This window comes from Betta splendens, chromosome 17 (genome assembly GCF_900634795.4).
Source record: "Betta splendens chromosome 17, fBetSpl5.4, whole genome shotgun sequence".
Lineage (NCBI taxonomy): Eukaryota > Metazoa > Chordata > Actinopteri > Anabantiformes > Osphronemidae > Betta > Betta splendens.
This window is the reverse complement of record NC_040897.2, coordinates 5,342,151-5,362,747: the sequence shown is the minus strand read 5'-3', so window position 1 is coordinate 5,362,747 and position 20,597 is coordinate 5,342,151. Positions and strand designations below refer to the sequence as shown.

General features: G+C 49.4%; 1 protein-coding gene across 3 annotated transcripts; it reads right to left on the bottom strand.

Annotated features, from left to right (window-relative positions):
- Positions 1-2,058: 2,058 nt before the first annotated feature.
- On the bottom strand, positions 2,059-18,756 carry col6a2 (collagen, type VI, alpha 2). Of its 3 annotated transcripts, XM_055503828.1 has the most exons (33): positions 18,567-18,749; positions 15,952-15,996; positions 15,884-15,911; positions 15,687-15,784; positions 15,451-15,594; positions 14,621-14,983; positions 14,514-14,534; positions 14,369-14,434; positions 14,182-14,280; positions 14,054-14,080; positions 13,883-13,909; positions 13,746-13,790; positions 13,587-13,640; positions 13,445-13,507; positions 13,287-13,349; positions 13,133-13,186; positions 13,012-13,047; positions 12,859-12,921; positions 7,128-7,190; positions 6,980-7,042; positions 6,835-6,897; positions 6,694-6,744; positions 6,521-6,619; positions 6,368-6,430; positions 6,175-6,210; positions 6,046-6,091; positions 5,815-5,967; positions 5,605-5,699; positions 5,139-5,320; positions 4,884-5,062; positions 4,767-4,805; positions 3,077-3,408; positions 2,059-2,953 (listed from the first exon to the last, which is right to left on the bottom strand). In XM_055503828.1, exons 3-33 carry the CDS (start codon positions 15,906-15,908, stop codon positions 2,684-2,686), a joined length of 2,982 nt encoding a protein of 993 aa, XP_055359803.1. In that variant the 5' UTR covers positions 15,909-15,911; positions 15,952-15,996; positions 18,567-18,749; the 3' UTR covers positions 2,059-2,683. The 3 variants fall into 3 exon arrangements, with proteins under 3 accessions (XP_055359803.1, XP_028988360.1, XP_028988362.1); XM_029132527.2 differs by having other exon boundaries at positions 15,884-15,996; XM_029132529.3 differs by lacking the exons at positions 2,059-2,953; positions 3,077-3,408 and adding an exon at positions 3,457-4,448 and having other exon boundaries at positions 15,884-15,996; positions 18,567-18,756.
- Positions 18,757-20,597: the final 1,841 nt, after the last annotated feature.

The window sequence follows — 20,597 nt, the reverse complement described above, 5'->3', positions numbered from 1 at the left end:
CTAGATGACAAAACGAAAAAGAAGTAGTAGTCTGTGTTGGGCCATTGACATTAACACAGTGTTCCTGCTTACATCTGTTTGGACTTCATGCTACAGGATTTATTGAAGGAAGGACCTGCTTTTTGCGCAGTAGATTATTGGATTACACAATGAAAAGAGGACTCCATTGTCACTGTTCGATTCTGTTTGTTCTAACATGTCCCTGTTTTGTTTGTTACAAGGTGTGTAAGATCCTGTTAGCAGTAACTTGTTTAAACTGCAAGCCATGTCCTTGTTTTCTATTAACCACGCAGTGTGCTATATATAAGCCGTGTGAGGAAATGAACCCTTATGCCGTCCTCCAAAAAGACTCCCTTTCGCCGCCTTCATGGCCTTTTTTGCCACGCTCATAATTTTTTTCTTTACTTTTTTTTTTGTAAATCACTTAATAAACTTCAGACCTTCCCAAAACTACCAAGCTTTTTATTTTCTTCAGAACTTTAACCCTTCAAATGTGAAATACTGCTTTTTTTTAATCAAAAAACACAAAAACAAGTTTATTTTCTATACACTAAATAGTAGAAGGATTGGGGTTTTGGTTGTGATTAGAGTTTTGGATATGCAAAGGATTAAAAACAAAATTGGTTTGATTGCATTAGTATTTTTTATGTAGTGCCAGATACTCCCTCTGGAGGCCTTCGTGGCCAAAAATGCCCCATAGACTTCAATGTAAACCACGTTTTTTTAATCTCACTGCCATCACACTATGAAACCATGCATTCTGGGATGTCAGCATTTCATCTTGAAGAAAAAATTTGACATTTTTAACGTATTTGACCAGATTCAGACCCTTTTCCATCATTACTTGCTGTATTTTTCTTCTATGTACATGCTTCATGTTGTTGTGAGACGAAATTTCTCCATTGTGGGACTATTAAAGGCATCTTATTCTTATTATTCTTATGCTAAGTCTGAAGTTACAGGTTGCAATCCTGGCCGTGTTTCTCTTATGTTAGTTTTGTTTTCTACGTTTTTGTTTTCCATATTCCCTAAGATATGTTTGTTTTGTTGTTTGTATTAGTCTTATTTGGTTTAAGTTTTGTTTTTGTCTGTTATTATTAAATTCTTCAAATGCACACTAGTAACTCTGTCCAACTCTGACTTGGGTCCTTCGAATTTCCATCAATAAGGTCCGCAATCTTGGATGGTCCGGTTCTTAACATCTCCTGCGCACAGCAAATCTATTCAGCACATAAAATAATATTTAAGCTGAACTGATTGGGCAAACTCCTACCAAACCCTCGAGCACCCTAGTGATGATGGTATAGAGTTGGTCCAGTGTTCCACAATCAAGTCAAAAAACACATTGTTCCTTCTGTATCCGAACTATCGGCCAAATTCTCCTTTCCAGTAGCCTGGCATAGACTTTCCTGGGGAGGCTGAGAAGTGTGATCCCCTTAAAATTGGAACACACTCTACTGTCCCCTTTTAACGAAGAGGGACAACCACTCCGGTTGTCCAGTCCAGAGGAACTGTCCCCTTCTACCACGTGATGTTGCAGAGGTGTGTCACCCAAGACAGCCCCACAACATCCAAAGACGGCAGAAGGCGTGCTGGATGTATTGAGGAAATATTCACTCCTTCCATCGTCCGATAACATTTTCAGTCGAGGATGTCAGCTGGCCACCTCCACTTAAAGCAGAGTTGGTAAAGAACGGTTTGCCACAATCTGTGCGACAGCGAACACAAGTTCTTCTTTATGGCCTCCCGAAACTCCTCTCAGGCCCAAGTTTTTGCCACCGCAAAAACTGCCACTGCTTGGTCCGTCGCTACTCACAACAAACCGCATATGAGATCTACATTAAGAATTTGCAAATTATACATTGATATTGCAGTGAAAACTATAGAAATTTGTTACAGTGTAGATATAATATAAAAAAATACACTTGTAAAGACATGCCAGTGCACACATGCAAATTAAATAACAAAATCATATTTTCCTTTTCCGAAGATATTAACTAAAATCAAGTTGTCTTCTGTTTAATTGGTCCTGAAGTTAAAATACAAAACACACCGGTATTTTAGGGTCACCACCTTACACTTTATTTAACCATCACGCTTACAGATATGGTTTGTGTGTGTGTAATTTGATTGAATGCAGAAGACCTGTGTATGATTTTGTTTTACTGGAGAACACATTTACATGTTTTAATACCCTGAACAAGCAGTAATTACAGCAAAACATGATGTAATAAGGCTTTCAGTACCAGTCAGATGGTTTTGGTCCTTCTTGCTGTTTTAGCACCTTTAATGTAAAACATGTGACTTTGTGAAGAGAGACAGAGAGAATCACAGCAAAAACACAAAATAAAGCCACAATGGGTTTCGAACACATCAAGCAGACTTCCTCTTCATTACATGTGTTTGTGGTGGCCATTGATCTACATATAGAACAAATAAAATGATCAAGTTACAAATAACATAGTGGGTCTTTCAGTATGTTCTGGCCATACATGGATTGTTTTAGCAATTTGGACAAATCTTCATTCGTACTGACACGATATGCAGCTGTCTCAGTGCTCACATCTGTCACTCATAACAATAATGATCACAGAGGTGTTTCTGGTACTTCTATGTGTGTACAATGAAGGAAGGGCCTTCGTTTGTTTTAAAGATTCCAATTCTGTGGCTGCTAGCTTCCTCATTAGCATATCCAGCGGATGAAGCGATCAAAGAACGAGGATTTGTTGAGCACCGTGTAGTCGCTTCCTCTAAAGATGGCCGACCTGTCCCCTAGTGCCACCTTCTGCAGCACCTCCTCATCGGTGTCACCTCCTATGGCGATCACCGTGGGAACGCCTTCAGCTCGTCTCATGGCAGTTATGCCCTCATCCAGCTGCTCACGGGCTGTGATGCCATCAGTGATGAACACAAAGGACACCTCAGCGTTGCGACGATTCAGCCGGTTTCCTGGCTACAACCACAACATTACGCCATGTTGAAGACGTAAAGGAACAGAGGAACATGTTATTGATACACTCCTTTGTCATTAGAATCATTTCTTCTCCACAGTGCAGAACCAAGTGTGTGTCTTTACCTGGGAAAACACATTGTTGACAGTGTGGATGATAGCGCTGCCCAGGTTAGAGGAAGAGTCCATGTAGACCACATTTGCCAGTGAATCTGAGATCACTGTGAGATTGTGTGTGAGAGCGAACTCCACCCTCTGTTCTGTTGCGCCACCAAATTGCACCAGAGCCAAACGGGCATTCCTCTCATCCGACGGGCCGTTGGCCAGGGTGAGGCCTCGAGCCACATTCTCAATGAACTCCTTGGCCCTGCGGTGGTTCTCCAGCCCCATCCTCTCAGAACCATCCAAGAGGAACACTATGTCCACGGGCCGCTGAATGCAGCTAGCTACAGCAGGCTCTGGAAAAAAGTTATAAAATATATCAAACACGGAACAGAGGGCCAGCAGCAAATAGAGTTTTCAAGCTGTACTTTACCATAGAAAGCACTGGTTTAGTTTATCTGCTGTTTTATTGCTCCAGACAACAATATTAAAAAAACATCAAGTTTAAAAACCAAATAGTTCACATCAGTACAGTAAGTTGCAGTCACAGAGCAGGATACCAAGATGTTCGTATAAAGCTGCTCTTAAAGTAGCTCTTTAGTCTTTATATTAAATACAATGGGTCCTTGACTGTCAGAGCCAGCTTCTGACTCACACAGAAGACTTTAACATGTATAAAACCACATATTTTCCACATGTAATGCCTTTTTTTAACCAACATGAGTCACTGCCTAAAGAATTATAGGTTGTAACCATGGATATGTACAAAACAGCATTAACAGGTAGCTGGTGATTCACAGTGGTCATAAGACTTCATTAAACAGCCACTATGCTTTACACAGGAGCACCATCAACGGCTCTGTGTACGAATCTGCCGCACACATGTCTACTTTCCCCTTTAATGGAAAATACTCCTCCACACGTGGGAGGAATTATCTGGATAATACTACTGAGATTCTGCCACTTATGTGTTCATTCAGACTTTTTATGAGGAGGGAGCGTATCATGCTGTCACATTTTGACTAAGTACTTAAAACGAAATAACTTATACGTTAGTCTGCTCTGAAAGCTTCGTATCATGCAGCCTCAGCCCAGCTGTGTAATTAGCTTTAGCAGAGTCCTAAAGCTTTCTCTGGGTCCCCCATAATGTCTCCATAGACATATTTGAAGGAGTTGATGAACAGCTGGGTCCACTGCTGCCTGTCTGCTCCCTGGGCGAGCTTTGCCCGCTGGGCTGTGTATGCCATGGTCGCCACGCCAACGCCATACTGCTGCTCGCTCAGGCCATTCAGCAGGTTAGCCACACTTTCCAAAGAGGTGGGGAGAAATGACGAGCTGCTCGCCTCAGCCAGCGGCATCCAGGGGGCAGCGGCTTGCCCCACAGGGATGCCCCCTCCTGTAACGAGTGGGCGGAACAACATAGTGGGCGAGGTCCCACATATACAGTGTGATGCATCATCACAGCCGAATAAGATGCTGCGACTACACAGCATTTTATAGAAGGCAGGTTTAGCCTTGTCTACTGGCTTTAGAGTCACAATGACTGTACCTGTTTAACAGACGCACCACAGCACATACACATTACACATCTGTAATGTGATCATGTTTAAAGCATACTGGATGAAAGATGCTGCTCCACCAGGATGAAGTGTTGGTACAATTAGTTAATTGGTACAAAGCAAGAGAGGGGGGTACTGTATGTCATAAATCTTACCTGATTTACAAGGAAGCTCAGGGCATATGATGACAGGATCTAATGTGAGGATAGACACTGTTAGGAGAGCATCCTCTCTCAGTCCAATATGTGAACAGACATCATGTGTGTTTTTACCTGGGCACAGAACGGTCTCAATTTTGTCAATAAATTCCTCTGCGACCAAATCTGCGAAGCGCCTCATCCCCATCACCCGTCCGTCCTTCTGGCAGGCGATGCTCTTCAGACTCTCATTGTCCTCAATCTTGTCAAACATGTCTCCGATGCCAATGGCGCTCACGTCAACACCAGCGTGACTGCTCACACCAACACAGGCTATGAGCACATTTCTGCACATTTACCTATTCTTAACCTGAGATGAGCGTCAGGCACCTGCAGAGGTAGGTGAGCAGCGAGTCGTCGTCTCTGGGGTCGAAGCGTCCATCGGTGATGACCACTACTGTGACGTTGGCTTTGGCTCTGCGGCTGTCCCGTATTAGGTTGTCGTAGGCATACTTCAGGGCAGACGGAGTCCACGTGCCTCCAGCAATCCACTCCAAACGTTTCACTGCATCCTGAAGAGTGCAGGAGGCAGTGTGTTATTCATGCATCACATGATGTGAAATAGGTTTGAACACAAAAGCAATTTTGTGACCTCAGACACTTTGAGGTTGCCAAATCATCATGAAATGCATCCTTGATTAGATTATTTCATAAATATGACTATGAGTAAACATTTGTAACTCTGTAACTCTGTCACACATGTGCAAACTGCACTTATGATCAGACTTGGGAATTCAGTTTGTTCCATCCTAGAGTAAACTACAAAGCACTTGGTGTTTGCGTCTGTGCATGAGACCTTGAAAGAAGACAGTGAATCTATCTTGGGGTCATCAAGCCGAATGGCCTGGAAGGTTCCACTGTGACTGTACTGGACAACTCCCACCCTTGTGCCTGGGGACACAAGCAAACCATGTCTGAACATGCTTGAGTTCAGTCCTAAGATTCCTCAGATCTGACTCATGACTTATTTTGACATCATGTAACAAGCGTATGCTTGCATCCTCACCTGTCTCCGACTTGGGGTCCTTAGCTAGCGATCCCAGTCTGTTCATGGTGTTAATGACGAAGTTCTTCTCCAGGGTGAAATTGGTAAGACCCACAGACTCTGAACTGTCGATCACAAACACAATGTCCACAGCTCCGCAGCGTTTCTCACAGTCTGCAGGAGACAGCCCAGACTGTAATGATCTGACACCTTACCAACATGTCTACACATTCAGGAGTTCACAGAACTTACCACAGCAGCCACACGTCTCCCTGATGTAGTTCATGACATCACATTCCTGCATTAGAAGACAAAGAGCGCCATTATAGCTGTTATGTCCTCTGTGTGTTGCTACTGATGAATCTGGAATAAAACACTTACAGTGAGGCCAGGATCTCCCCCAGGGCCCGGATCTCCCTGGAAAGAAAGACAGATAATACAAATCACAACCTGTGTCACAGCTCTGGTCCGGTTTTGGACTTATCACCCAAACACAGTAGGCAATTGAGTTTCTCCTTCTCTGTCAGTGTGTAGGAAAGCAGCTGCACATGCAGGTTTTGCATACTGTACTTACATCACGTCCAGACTCTCCTCTAGGTCCTCTCGCCCCCGGCTCACCTGGAGGCCCTGGCTCACCCTATTTAAGGTGAATTAAATGTAAATGATGAATAAAAGCTTTTACAAGTGACGGCTTTTATCCAGCTACAAGCTACAAGAATATCCTTACTGGTTCTCCTGGGCCTCCTTTGCCTCCAGGCTCGCCCTTTTGGCCACAGTCTCCCCTGCTCCCACGACCTCCACGATTACCCTTTTCTCCTCTGTCACCCTGCAGAAGACGTTTGGTCAGATAACTGTGTAACTGTAGCTGGCCGATGGAAGGAGAAAAAGTGTTTACCCTACCGATGGTCCTCTCGGTCCAGGATAACTGAAGCCAGGTCTCCCACGGTCTCCCTGTGAAGACGGAAAGGAACCATTCATCAACCATTCAATCAGGAAAATGACGAGAAATGCAGTTTCATGTCCCCACATGCACACACTCACCTTTGGCCCAGGCTGCCCAGGCTCTCCTCTTGGTCCAGCTTCACCAGGGTCACCTCTGGTCCCCTGCAACACAAGCAGCATTAGAACAAAGAAAAGGTCACATGATGGGTTTTGATGAGACATCTAACCTTGACCTGGAACCTACATTTCTCCCCGATTCTCCTGGGGATCCTGGTGGCCCCCTGGGTCCTGGCAGGCCACTGTCTCCCTGTTGAGTGATGGGAAAATCACTGAAGATGTACAACAAGGAGTAACAAGAGTTACAACTTTTTAAGACTGTACAATCTTTCTACCTTTGCTCCATCGTTTCCTGTTTCACCTGAAAATCCTCTTTGTCCTTCTGGCCCCATTTCACCCTGAAACATATCATGAAATCAACGCCTTTAGTGGAGCAGTTATATAGCTTATATAATAATTAATACTTAAGGCTCAAAACTTGAAAAAGAAAATGTGTGACACATGTATGTCAGGGACTCGGGCAGGCGGCGGACCCACATGCACAGCACGGAGTCGAGAGTATAATCAACAAAAGGTTTATTATCCAAAGGCACGGTCAGACGGTCCAGGTCATACACAAAATGGCTCGGCAAAAATACAGGCAGGGAACAGGCAAAACTCACGGTAAGTAGATAATCCAAGGTCGGGCAGGATACACGATGCAGACAGGAACAAAACACGAGGAACACGAACATTCAGGGGACTCAGGAAACTAGGGACGCTCAACTCAGGGATTCACAAGAAACACGGGACGCTCAACTAACAATCTGGCAAGTGACTACGGGAACAGGAGGTGACTAAATACACGGGTGAGTGATTACTGATGCAGTGCAGGTGAGGATAACGACCGGGTGAAACAAGAACAGCTGTGACGTGACATAACCCGGAAGTGAAGCTAGAACACAAAACAGAGACCGGGAGACTACCAAAATAAAACAGGAAACGGAACCTGGAACCAAAATAAGACAAGGAATCAACTAGAACAAAAACACAGATCATGACAAGAACAAAAACACAGATCATGACAGTACCCCCCCCCCCTATGGCGCCTTCCACGGCGCCCACGGAAGCCCCCCCCCCCCGAACCAGGGCGGGCGGAGGGTGGTCCCAGGAGGAGGGACCGAATCCCAACCCCTCAAGGCAAACGAGCAGGGTGGGTGGAGGGAGGACCGGAGGAGGGCCAAAACAGAGTCCACACGAAAAACCCCAAAGTCCATGAACAGGAAAACAAAAAAAAGTCCAGGGATTCCGTCACGGAGGGTGACGGCGTGGCGAGATCCTGCTCAGCAGCCGCTGAGCCAGGGTAGCACTCTTAGTGCCCTTGGGCTGGACCGATGTCCCCGGGAGCCACCCCGAATGGCAACGTCCTCCAGGCGGACGCTGATCCGATGGGCTGAGGAGTCGAGGCGGGCGTCGCCGCAGGAGGCAGCGCCATCCGGGCAGCAGGAGGCGCCGAGGGCGAGGCCACTCGTCCGGCGGCCGGGGCAAGGACGAGGCAGGGGCCAGCGGCGTCCTCTTTGGACCACCGCGACGAGAGACAGGAACCGATGCAGGTGCGGCCGGAGCCGGGCCGCCAGGAACCGATGCAGGTGCGGCCGGAGCCGGGCCGCCAGGAACCGATGCAGGTGCGGCCGGAGCCGGGACGGGAGCGACCCCCTCCTGGAGGTCCGCCGGAGCTGCGACGGGAGCGACCCCCTCCTGGAGGTCGGCAGGAACTACGACGGGAGCGACCCCCTCCTGGAGGTCGGCAGGAACTACGACGGGAGCGACCCCCTCCTGGAGGTCCGCCGGAGCTGCGACGGGAGCGACCCCCTCCTGGAGGTCGGCAGGAACTACGACGGGAGCGACCCCCTCCTGGAGGTCGGCAGGAACTACGACGGGAGCGACCCCCTCCTGGAGGTCGGCAGGAACTACGACGGGAGCGACCCCCTCCTGGAGGTCCGCCGGAGCTGCGACGGGAGCGACCCCCTCCTGGAGGTCGGCAGGAACTATGACGGGAGCGACCCCCTCCTGGAGGTCGGCAGGAACTATGACGGGAGCGACCCCCTCCTGGAGGTCGGCAGGAACTGCGACGGGCGCGACCCCCTCTTGGGGGTCCGCAGGAACTGCGGCTGGCGCGACCCCCTCCTGGGGGTCCGCAGGAACTGCGGCTGGCGCGACCTCCTCCTGGAGGCGCGCAGGAACTGCGGCTGGCGCGACCTCCTCCTGGAGGCGCGCAGGAACTGCGGCTGGCGCGACCTCCTCCTGGAGGCGCGCAGGAACTGCGGCTGGCGCGACCTCCTCCTGGAGGCGCGCAGGAACTGCGGCTGGCGCGACCTCCTCCTGGAGGCGCGCAGGAACTGCGGCTGGCGCGACCTCCTCCTGGAGGCGCGCAGGAACTGCGGCTGGCGCGACCTCCTCCTGGAGGCGCGCAGGAAACTGCGGCTGGCGCGACCTCCTCCTGGAGGCGCGCAGGAACTGCGGCTGGCGCGACCTCCTCCTGGAGGCGCGCAGGAACTGCGGCTGGCGCGACCTCCTCCTGGAGGCGCGCAGGAACTGCGGCTGGCGCGACCTCCTCCTGGAGGCGCGCAGGAACTGCGGCTGGCGCGACCTCCTCCTGGAGGCGCGCAGGAACTGCGGCTGGCCGCGACCTCCTCCTGGAGGCGCGCAGGAACTGCGGCTGGCGCGACCTCCTCCTGGAGGCGCGCAGGAACTGCGGCTGGCGCGACCTCCTCCTGGAGGCGCGCAGGAACTGCGGCTGACGCGACCTCCTCCTGGAGGTGCGCAGGAACTGCGACTGGCGCGACCCCCTCCTGGAGGCGCGCAGGAACTGCGGCTGGCGCGACCTCCTCCTGGAGGTGCGCAAGAACTGCGGCTGACGCGACCTCCTCCTGGAGGTGCGCAGGAACTACGGCTGACGCGACCTCCTCCTGGAGGTGCGCAGGAACTGCGGCTGACGCGACCTCCTCCTGGAGGTGCGCAGGAACTGCGGCTGACGCGACCTCCTCCTGGAGGTGCGCAGGAACTGCGGCTGACGCGACCTCCTCCTGGAGGTGCGCAGGAACTGCGACTGGCGCGACCTCCTCCCGGAGGTGCGCAGGAACTGCAACTGGCGCGACCTCCTCCCGGAGGCGCGCAGGAACTGCCGCAGGTGCTGCCTCCTCCTGGAGGCCGGCGGGCGCTGCGGCTCCAAGGGTGACGGGGACTGGAACGACCGCTACAGGGCCGACAGGAACGGGGGCTGGAACGACCGCTACAGGGCCGACAGGAACGGGGGCTGGAACGACCGCTACAGGGCCGACAGGAACGGGGTCAGAGACAGGGGTGACCTCTACTTGGCCTACGGGAGCGCCTTCAACTTGGCCTACGGGAACGCCCTCAACTTGGCCTACGGGAACGCCCTCAACTTGGCCTACGGGAACGCCCTCAACTTGGCCTACGGGAACGCCCTCAACTTGGTCGACAGGGACAGGAACGACCTCAACATGGCCGACAGGAACAGGAACTGGAACGACCTCAATTTGGTCGACAGGGACAGGAACTGGAACGACCTCGACATGGCCGACAGGGACAGGAACTGGAACGGCCTCGACATGGCCGACAGGAACTGGAACGACCTCGACTTGGTCGACAAGGACAGGAACTGGAACGACCTCGACATGGCCGACAGGGACAGGAACTAGAACGACCTCGACATGGCCGACAGGGACTGGAACGGCCGCAACATGGCCGACAGGGGCTGGAACGGCCGCAACATGGCCGCCAGGGACTGGAACGGCCTCTACTTGGCCGACAGGAACTAGAGCGGCGTCCTCCTCTGAGGAGCCGACAGGAACTGGAACTAGAACGGCCTCAATATGGCCGACGGGAACAGGAACGGCGTCCTCCTCTGAGGAGCCGACAGGAACTAGAACGGCCGCAACATGGCCGACAGGGCCTGGAACGGCCGCAACATGGCCGACAGGGACTGGAACGGCCGCAACATGGCCGACAGGGACTGGAACGACGTCAACTCCGGAGCTGGCATGACAGCTTACAGCTGCCGAGCTCGACGGGGAAGACGTCGGGCCTGATTGGGAGGGGCTAACAATCGTCAGACGGACGGTGCCCTCTGACGGGGACAAGGACGGAACTGGGGTCTGGGCAACACACGACTGATCTGGGGTCTGGGCGACACACGGCTGATCTGGGGTCTGGGCGACACACGGCTGATCTGGGGTCTGGGCGACACACGGCTGATCTGGGGTCTGGGCGACACACGGCTGATCTGGGGTCTGGGCGACACACGGCTGATCTGGGGTCTGGGCGACACACGGCTGATCTGGGGTCTGGGCGACACACGGCTGATCTGGGGTCTGGGCGACACACGGCTGATCTGGGGTCTGGGCTAGGTTCGACTGGGCTGGGACCTGGAGGCGACAGGGCTGCACCAGGGCATGAGCATGGCGAGGCTGAACTGACTGAGAGGTGGGACATGAAGCGGCCGCTGGCTGCAGGCCCGGGAGCTGCAGGGCCTCACGCAGGGCAGGCTCCCTCAGGACGAGAGCGGCTGCTTCCGTGAACAGTTGTTCTCTCGCGCCCGGGTCTGCTGCCGAATCGGCGGTGTTCATGAGGTGGGCGAAGAGAAACGCCACCGGAGGAGAGCAGAGGAGGTGGACCCGTCGGGCGACGCTGTCTGGGATGCCCGCTATCAGAGAGACACAGTCAGTCAGAGAATCAAGGGACTCCTCTGTCGGAGAAGGAGACTGCTCGGTCCCCATGACCGAGACCGCGGGACCCGGAATCCTGGAACCGCGCCGCCGCCGGCGCCGTCCGGAGCAGCTGCGACTGTCCGTCGTTTGGGGCGCTGGGAGCGGTGTGGACCGGACCTCTGTACCGGGACCCGCATGGTGAAACGGGACCGCGGCGTCTGGAGCTTGGGCTGGAGACTGGGGAAAACATGACTGAACTGGAGTCTGGGCAGCGCGCGGCTGAACTGGGGTCTGGGCAGCGCGCGGCTGAACTGGGGTCTGGGCAGCGCGCGGCTGAACTGGGGTCTGGGCAGCGCGCGGCTGAACTGGAGACTGAGCAGCGCGCGGCTGAACTGGAGACTGAGCAGCGCGCGGCTGAACTGGAGACTGAGCAGCGCGCGGCTGAACTGGAGACTGAGCAGCGCGCGGCTGACCTGGAGACTGAGCAGCGCGCGTCTGAACTGGGGACTGAGCAGCGCGCGGCTGAACTGGGGACTGAGCAGCGCGCGGCTGAACTGGGGACTGAGGACCGCGTGAGAGCAGAAAATCCTCCCAGGGGAACAACCATGGAGCTGGGCAGGTTGGTGCAGGCACGACGATCCGACGAGGCGGAGAGGAGGAAACCGAAACCATACTTCCGCGGGAGAGTTATATTTGCCGTAAAAAACAAAGGAAAAACAGTCACTGACCTGACCGGAGGCTAAGTGCTGGCTGGGTCCAAGTGTGGCCAGATTGTTCTGTCAGGGACTCGGGCAGGCGGCGGACCCACATGCACAGCACGGAGTCGAGAGTATAATCAACAAAAGGTTTATTATCCAAAGGCACGGTCAGACGGTCCAGGTCATACACAAAATGGCTCGGCAAAAATACAGGCAGGGAACAGGCAAAACTCACGGTAAGTAGATAATCCAAGGTCGGGCAGGATACACGATGCAGACAGGAACAAAACACGAGGAACACGAACATTCAGGGGACTCAGGAAACTAGGGACGCTCAACTCAGGGATTCACAAGAAACACGGGACGCTCAACTAACAATCTGGCAAGTGACTACGGGAACAGGAGGTGACTAAATACACGGGTGAGTGATTACTGATGCAGTGCAGGTGAGGATAACGACCGGGTGAAACAAGAACAGCTGTGACGTGACATAACCCGGAAGTGAAGCTAGAACACAAAACAGAGACCGGGAGACTACCAAAATAAAACAGGAAACGGAACCTGGAACCAAAATAAGACAAGGAATCAACTAGAACAAAAACACAGATCATGACAAGAACAAAAACGCAGATCATGACAATGTAATTATGAACTCATACCTTTTCTCCTTTACTTCCATCAGGCCCTTGAGCGCCCTTTGGCCCATAGTCTCCTCGTCTCCCCTAGAACAGGAAAACTGTTTTAAAAAACATCAAACAACACAAAGATGTGAAAGACAAGAAGAAAAGAAGGGCTTATGGGTAAGTTGTTACCGGCTCTCCTCTTTGTCCTGGACCTCCTGCAGTTCCCTGAGAAACACAACACACAGGAGGTGAGACGGGAGAGAGAATGTGTTTTATGCATTTCTGTATGTAGTAATGAATTCAGTCTTACTGGGTTTCCCTTCTGTCCAGGAAGACCAGGTAATCCAGGACTTCCCCTCTCTCCCTATGGAAGACACAAGTATTAGTCTGACCATTTACCTTTTGTCCTTGTCGCCTCTCTACTCTGTTATGGCAAAGTACAGTATTCCTGCTTCCTAGTTTACTTTTGGTCCAGCATCTCCTGATGGGCCAGGGGGACCCGTTCTTCCAGGGCGTCCTGGGTCTCCCTAAAGGCAGGACACAAGGAAAGGGGGATCACAAGATGAATTTGTTTGTTTGTTTGGTGATTAAAGTCAAAGGCAGACTGTTCACTGTACTGTACCTTCTCTCCGTCACTTCCAGGAGTACCACGTTCACCGACTTCTCCAGGGTATCCATCGGGACCCTGTAAACCAAAAACCACACATAAGAAACAGACCACAAAAGAAAACATTAAGGAATCCAATTTGTGTTTAATCTCATACTCTGTCTCCTGGGTCTCCTTTGCAGCCAGGTGCGCCAATTCGTCCAATTTTACCCTAAAGGTAAAGACAAAGGAGCCAATTACAAAACAAATCCAAATCAACAACCTTAAATTTTCTGTAAAAATTGTGGATTTCGTTGTGATTCTGTACAGATCTCACCTTCTGTCCATCAGTCCCATTACGCCCTGGGACCCCGGCCACACCCTATTGATGAAGAGACTGAGACAATTAGAGGGGAAAGACTGAATTTGCATGTTGCATTATAGTGTATATTGGAAGAAGAAAGCAGTCTATACCTTCTTCCCCTGACCTCCCAGCTCTCCCTGTCGACAGACATAAGATTTAATCATTTCATGTACAGTAGTCTTCACACACATAAATACTGTATATCATTACTATGGGACCAGTAAAGTCACTTTCTCCATTTAAATCATGGATCACTAAACCCGAGGAAACGGAAGTCTCACCTTATCACCTTTAAGACCTGGTTCACCCTAGGGACACAAATAAAAGAAGATGAATCCTTTTGTAAAAATATTGTCACAGGTGAAATTAATTCTTGAAAGCAAGGTAAAACTGTGGCATGGCAGCGTACTTTGTTACCAGGCAGACCAATGGGCCCCTCGATACCAGGGTCTCCTGGGCGACCTTTGTCTCCCTTCTCACCCGCACCACCGTTGTCGCCTTTAACTCCCTATAGGAGAAAATCACAGCAAGGATTAATAAAGATTCAAACTCTGTTTATGTGTTTGCATGTGTGTGTTTGTGTGTGTGAGACTCACTTTTTGCCCTCTATAGCCTTTTGGGCCACGGGGCCCTTCTGTCTCTAGACAGGACACACTATGACACTGTGAACCATAAGAAATGAAGTCAACATAAAGTCCAACTCCAGCTGTTATATTTCTGATCACAATTCCATTGTCTCACCTCTACATAGGACAAGTGTTTCTGTGGAGACAAATAAAACAGCGTGAGCTAACAGGTCACTAACCAGGTTTAATGTGTTTGTCTTTTTGTGTATTCCTGTCTGTTACCATTGTTTTGATGATGCGGTCAATCGTGTCATACTGTATTTCTGCTCTGCCTTGGCTCAGATCCACAGCCATGAAGTCACTCCTGTAGACTGTTGATGGAGAATTGGCGATCTCCTTCAAGCCAATCTCATCAACGTTCTTGGATGCCGCCACGACAAAGATGCGGATGCCCTCATCCCGTGCTCTCTCCGCTGTCACCTTGATGCCCCCACAAATGTTTCCAGTAACGTGGCCGTCGGTGATAACCACAGCAAAGCGGAGCCCCCTGGTTTCTGAGGGTATCTGCTTCATCTCGTGGGTCATGTTGGAGAGGGCACAGTCGATGTAGGTGCCCTTACCCAGGTACCGGATGTTTCGGACCCCCTGGAAACAGAGCATTATAACGTTAGCTCATCAGTAGTTCACTTTGTTTGGACAGATATGGGATAGGATTTATACCATTCTTGTTTAGTAGAGCTTTAGTAGATCACATTACTCATCACTTTGTCCTTAATCTGTCTGGTTAATTTGGCTCAAAAACAGGTCTCTGATTCCCTCATACATTCAAATTGCGAAATACACTCCTAAGATTTACTACATGTACGGTTGTCACCTGAGCCTGACCTTTCCCCTCTGTGATGAAGAAGTGCATTAGAAGAAACTATTCCTCATTCAGGGGTCAGTATTGTATCTCCACACTTTTTTTTGCTGCTGATGTATGTACAGAGTTGACTGCACAGAAACACAATTAACATTTAATATCATGTTTAATATTAAATACTGAATAAAAATTCAGTAATCTATGCTACATGTGAGACATTAGTTTGTATGTGTGTCCATGTGTGATTTACTTGAATAAACTTGGCCTTGGGACCGATCTGGCTGAACACCTCCTTCGTCTGGGAAAAATGCAACCCGCCAATGTTCCAGTTAATCTTCACACCATCCTTCAATTCAGCGTCTTCTAGGCGGTTCGCAAACTCCACGGTGAATGTCTGCAGCAAAGACACGCAACAAATCACACAACTTGGCAAATACAGCCAGTTTGGTTTACCAGGATATAGAAAAAAAGGTGAACTTCAGCAACCTTGATGCTGTTGACCAGCGATCCAGGAGGTGGCTCCTGCAGGGCAATAGTCTCAGATGTGTCTATGGTGAAGTAGACATTTATGGGGCAATCCTTTTCTGGAGACAAACCGAAAAAAACATGTTTAAAGTAAGAAAATCAGAATAAATTATATTAGTGACACTTAAGCAACAAAGGTTGACTTTGTGGCCACTCACCTGGCTGTGGCAAGCCTTGACTCATAACCAAGCACGGTGGTGCTTGGCTATGAGTCAAAGCTCCTAACAGAAGACACAACCCGATGACCTCTAATCTCAGCATCTTCTCTCTCCTGGAAGAAAAGAACAAGGTGCACAAATATACAATGTGTGTTTCATTTTCTCACAAAATGAATTATTTAAATACAACTCATTTAAAATATGAGCTAAAAAAAAAAAGAATAAACATTTTATCAACAAGACATAATATCTACCGACGTAACATTTAGACTCTTGATCTGAGTTTTATTAGTATTAGCATTAGTTGACAGCAACATAATGATATAACAATTTATTTCTATTCTTTTCTAACAAACATTCACAGAAAGCTGCTGGGGAAATAAATGGCTCCCACAGAGTAAAATGATCAACCTGAAACCATATGAGTTGAACATGGCTCTTGTGTTTAATGTTTATTTACCAAAAAAGAACAATGCAAACTGAAATTGTTCAATCTAGAACATACAGTGGCCGCTGCCCCCATGTAAAACACAAACACGTGTGTTTAAGTTTAACCTAATTCTTCACTATTTATAGATCAGGTTCAATGATTGACCCAATTAAACCTGCATGTCCGGGGCAAAAATAAGGACAAACATGAGCACCTCCTGCTCATACGTCTCTCCATTTAGGCTGAACAACGTGATAACTCGGGGCAGTGACACATATGACCGCGCTATTCAACTTCTGTATGAGACTTGACTGGCTCAAAACGAGGACAGAGTGAGACAGCTACTGGCCAAATTGTTTAACCTTCAGTCACACATTACACCACCCAGTTACCAAAATACATCCATCCATCCATTTTCGAAGCCACTTTTTCCCATATGCGCGGTTGCAGGGGTGCTGGAGCCTAACCCAGCTGGCTATGGGCGAGAGGCAGGGGCGAGAGGCAGGGCACACCCTGGACGGGTCGCCAGTCCATCGCAGGGCAACACAGAGACAGACAACCATTCACACACACACACTCACACCTATGGGCAATGGAGAGAGTCCAATCAACCTAATGCACGTCTTTGGACTGTGGGAGGAAGCCGGAGAACTCGGAGAGAACCCACGCAACGTGCAAACTTCACACAGAAAGGCACCAGGGCCGCCTCCGGGAATCAAACCCAGAACCTTCTTGCTGTGAGGTGCTACCCACTGCACCACCGTGCCGCCCACCAAAATACGTAACTTCAAAATTATCTACTACCATGTTACCGTACATGTTCATAGGATGAATCAACAAAGGCAAGTAAACATACAACAATACAACATGAATTGGCTTCTTTTCGCCCAAGGTAATGTTGCCACAGATGACAAATGCTCCTGCACTTCCAGAGCCCCTTTTTAACTGTGCAAATGTCAAGCACAAGGGAAGTGACCAGACAGATTTGGGCATCCACAGTAGCATATCATACTGTTTGTTCTCTTCAATATAACAAATTCACCAAAATCTGCAGAAATTCTTCTTTTTTAACATATGCACTAGATTTCATTTTTAATAGGTCACACTTTTAAAAACAATACTATAATAAAAATACTACAATGGGCATTAACTGTTGATGATGTTCAAATGCCTTAAATGTCAATGCCTTAAATGTCAATATGTTATCGCATCCACAAAAAGAAACTTTTGCTGTGCTTAAAGGGTGACGATGAGGATCAAGTGGAGCTCGGCGCAATGATGGTGACAGAGCAAAGGTTCCCAGCATGTCACTCTGCTGCCCTCTAGAGGGATTCCCTCTCTCTAAACCTGCATCACTGACTGCATAATCCAGGCGTGGCCAATCCTGGTACACGTTCTCCAAATATCCCTGCCCACTGCCCACCTGGTCAAGTGCGCTGAGCCAATCAGACGCCGTAACCTAAGTGTAGGGATGAACCGTGGGTCTCATACCCAGACCATGCAGGGCCTTGACGCACTGATCCTGGTTTCATATAGAAAAATGAAGTAGGCAGACAGGTCATCGATAAATTACGCCAGTTTAATTCACGTGACACTACTGTATAAGTTCCATGTGTCAGGTGTCTTCCATTTGATTATCTCCAAATGATGCTCACAAATCCAAAAAGAAAAAATCGTTACATAGTGTAATCCTTGCAGTGGAGCATCACTCATTTAAAACTCTGTTTTAAATGAAAAGGCACAAAAGCAGTGCCTAGGGGATTCCAAAGACAGGAAAACATCAAAAAAAGTCATTTTTTCCACTATGGCTCATGAAAACTGTATTTCCATTTGAGTTTTTAGTGCGCGCGTTTCCAGGACTCCAATCGCTTTGCTGTAGCGCCCTCTTGTGGACAGATGTGTGATCTGCGGAGGAGTCTCCTGCTGTCCAGGGAACGAGACTAAGCGGGGGCCCTCATGCCTTTTCAGGTATGTGTGCGCAGGTGAAGAGCCCACAGAGATCACGGAGCTACCAGAAAAGTTTATGTGCTCCTATTTCTTTTTTACCTGTGCATGTCAATTCTAAATAATTTTCATCGCACCCAAAGATTGAGTTGCGCTGCAGTCTGATTTAGCACAACTCATTTAGTTAGTCAGACAAGTTTTATGGAACGAATACAGAGAGAGAAAACACGACAGACGCACAGAGACACATGGTAAAGAAAAAGAGAACACAGACCATGAGAAAAAGTTGTGCGTAAAGGCGCATCTTACCCGAACTCTTCCAAACAATTTCAAAACTTCGCGAGCAGAGCTTCCTCTGTTGATTACCTCCTCATCTCAACTGGAATTGGTGCTGAGAAAAAAACGCAAAAGTTGAGGACGTGAATGGGAAATATAGCCGTGAATGCCGCAGAAGTGGAGTCCGTTCGCTCTTCTGCATTGGTCCACCCCAAGAAACAAGCTGAGATCCCTCCTTCTTCACGGGCAGGGCGCACCCTCAGTGCCCGCTGCTGTCCGCTTGGGGGCAGCGTAGCTCCGCAGCAACACGTGTGTGCGCGCGCGCGTGTACGGGTGGTCTATTGTACCAGTATTACGGCTGTGCGCCGCTAAATGTGGCCGCCAAACCGCAACTGGACTTCTGGCCAGGGTCCCATCTGAAAGACTCAGTGAATTCTTCCCTTGCCCCGGAGATATGACAATTTTAGATGTGGCCCTCAACAGAACACATTGTGCAAGCCTGGGGACAAACGGAGCTTTTGCACCCCAGAGACAGAACATTTGGCTTTGCACAGATAATGTCATACATGTGGTCATGGTAAAATGGGACAGGATAGAGAGCAGACTTACTGCCCCCCCCCCAATGCTCGTACAGTTACACACACATAACCAGGCCTCAAACAGCCTGGTTGTAATTAGTAAGCAAAGTGAGAGGAGTTTAGACTTGGTGTAAACACTAGCAGACTGTCCATGAGCTCCCTCGCTGTGTTTATGTGCATGTAGGTGCTTCACATTTGTCTGTTTTGATGTGCTGCAGTGTTTGTGGACGCAGTGGGAGGTCTGCCCTTTAACAAATTTACAATGGCCATATATTGTGCGCATGTGTGACTATGCTGAAAATTTTGTTTTCTCTCACCGGTAGTGATGCTTTTCTGGAATCAGCAGCAACAGCATCAATAGTGGATCGTCTCAGTGATCCCTGCTCAGCGGGTTAACAGGCTGGAGGTCATGAGGGTTGAATCAGAATCCAAATTACATCAACCAATGAATGGTGCCCCATCAAATTTGTGCTTGGAAGCGAGCGATCAGGAGAGGGTTTGTGATAAAGAAGAGGCGAAGGAGGCCAGCTGTTCTGCTGAGTTATGACTTACTCTGAAGCTCCTCTTCTGTCTTGGCAAGAGAAGGGCTTCTCCTTAAAAAGAGAAGGGAGCAGTGGAGCAATGTCTGTGTGTGATGAAGAGGTGGGGGGGCGGGGGGGCTTCTGGTCTCCCTTAAAGCTGTGACTCATACAATAGGAATGACCTTCCTTCCAAATAAGCGTAAACTAGTGTCTCCCTCCCTCGTTCTTTCGTTCCCACACACTCACTCATAGTCTTTAATTTTTTCCTTATTTCTTTCACGTGGATTAAAGTTTCATTTCTTTCAGTCTTGGGGAGTTGAAGGGTGGTTGAGCAAAAATCCTTTCCAAAATCAGACCCAGCTAAAACCTGGCAGCCGTGGTAACAAGGCACACACACACACACACACACACACACACACACACACACACACACACACACACACACACACACACACACACACACACACATACACACACACACACACACACACACACACAAAGAACAGCTAGAGACAGGAAGATGCAGGAACATGCAAAGATCCAGTCAGACAACAGATGCGTGTTCATGTTGTCTGCAGCACGGACAGATAAGCAAAGTGACAGCTTTAAAGCTTATTAACAAGGCTGTCCTTATCTTTGCAACTGTCTGCATTCGTATGAGGCATACTTCATCCAGATGTTTCTTAAGCTCAGCAGAACAAATAAACAGACTAAACTTATGATGAGCTAGCACTGTATCTATTCCCCTTTTCCTTTTTCTTTTCTCTTCTTTTCTCCAGATGTGCTCTCTGTACGGACAAAGCAGCTGGGAGTCATTAGATGTGTGCATCACACACACACTGAGATTTATGTGTGTAACCCAGGTCACTACCAGCAAAATTCAGTGGAGCTGTTGTGCTGGAGTTTGAGAATCAAATGGCAGTTAAGGGTCCAAATGTTCTGGATCCAGAGAGGAAATAGGGACT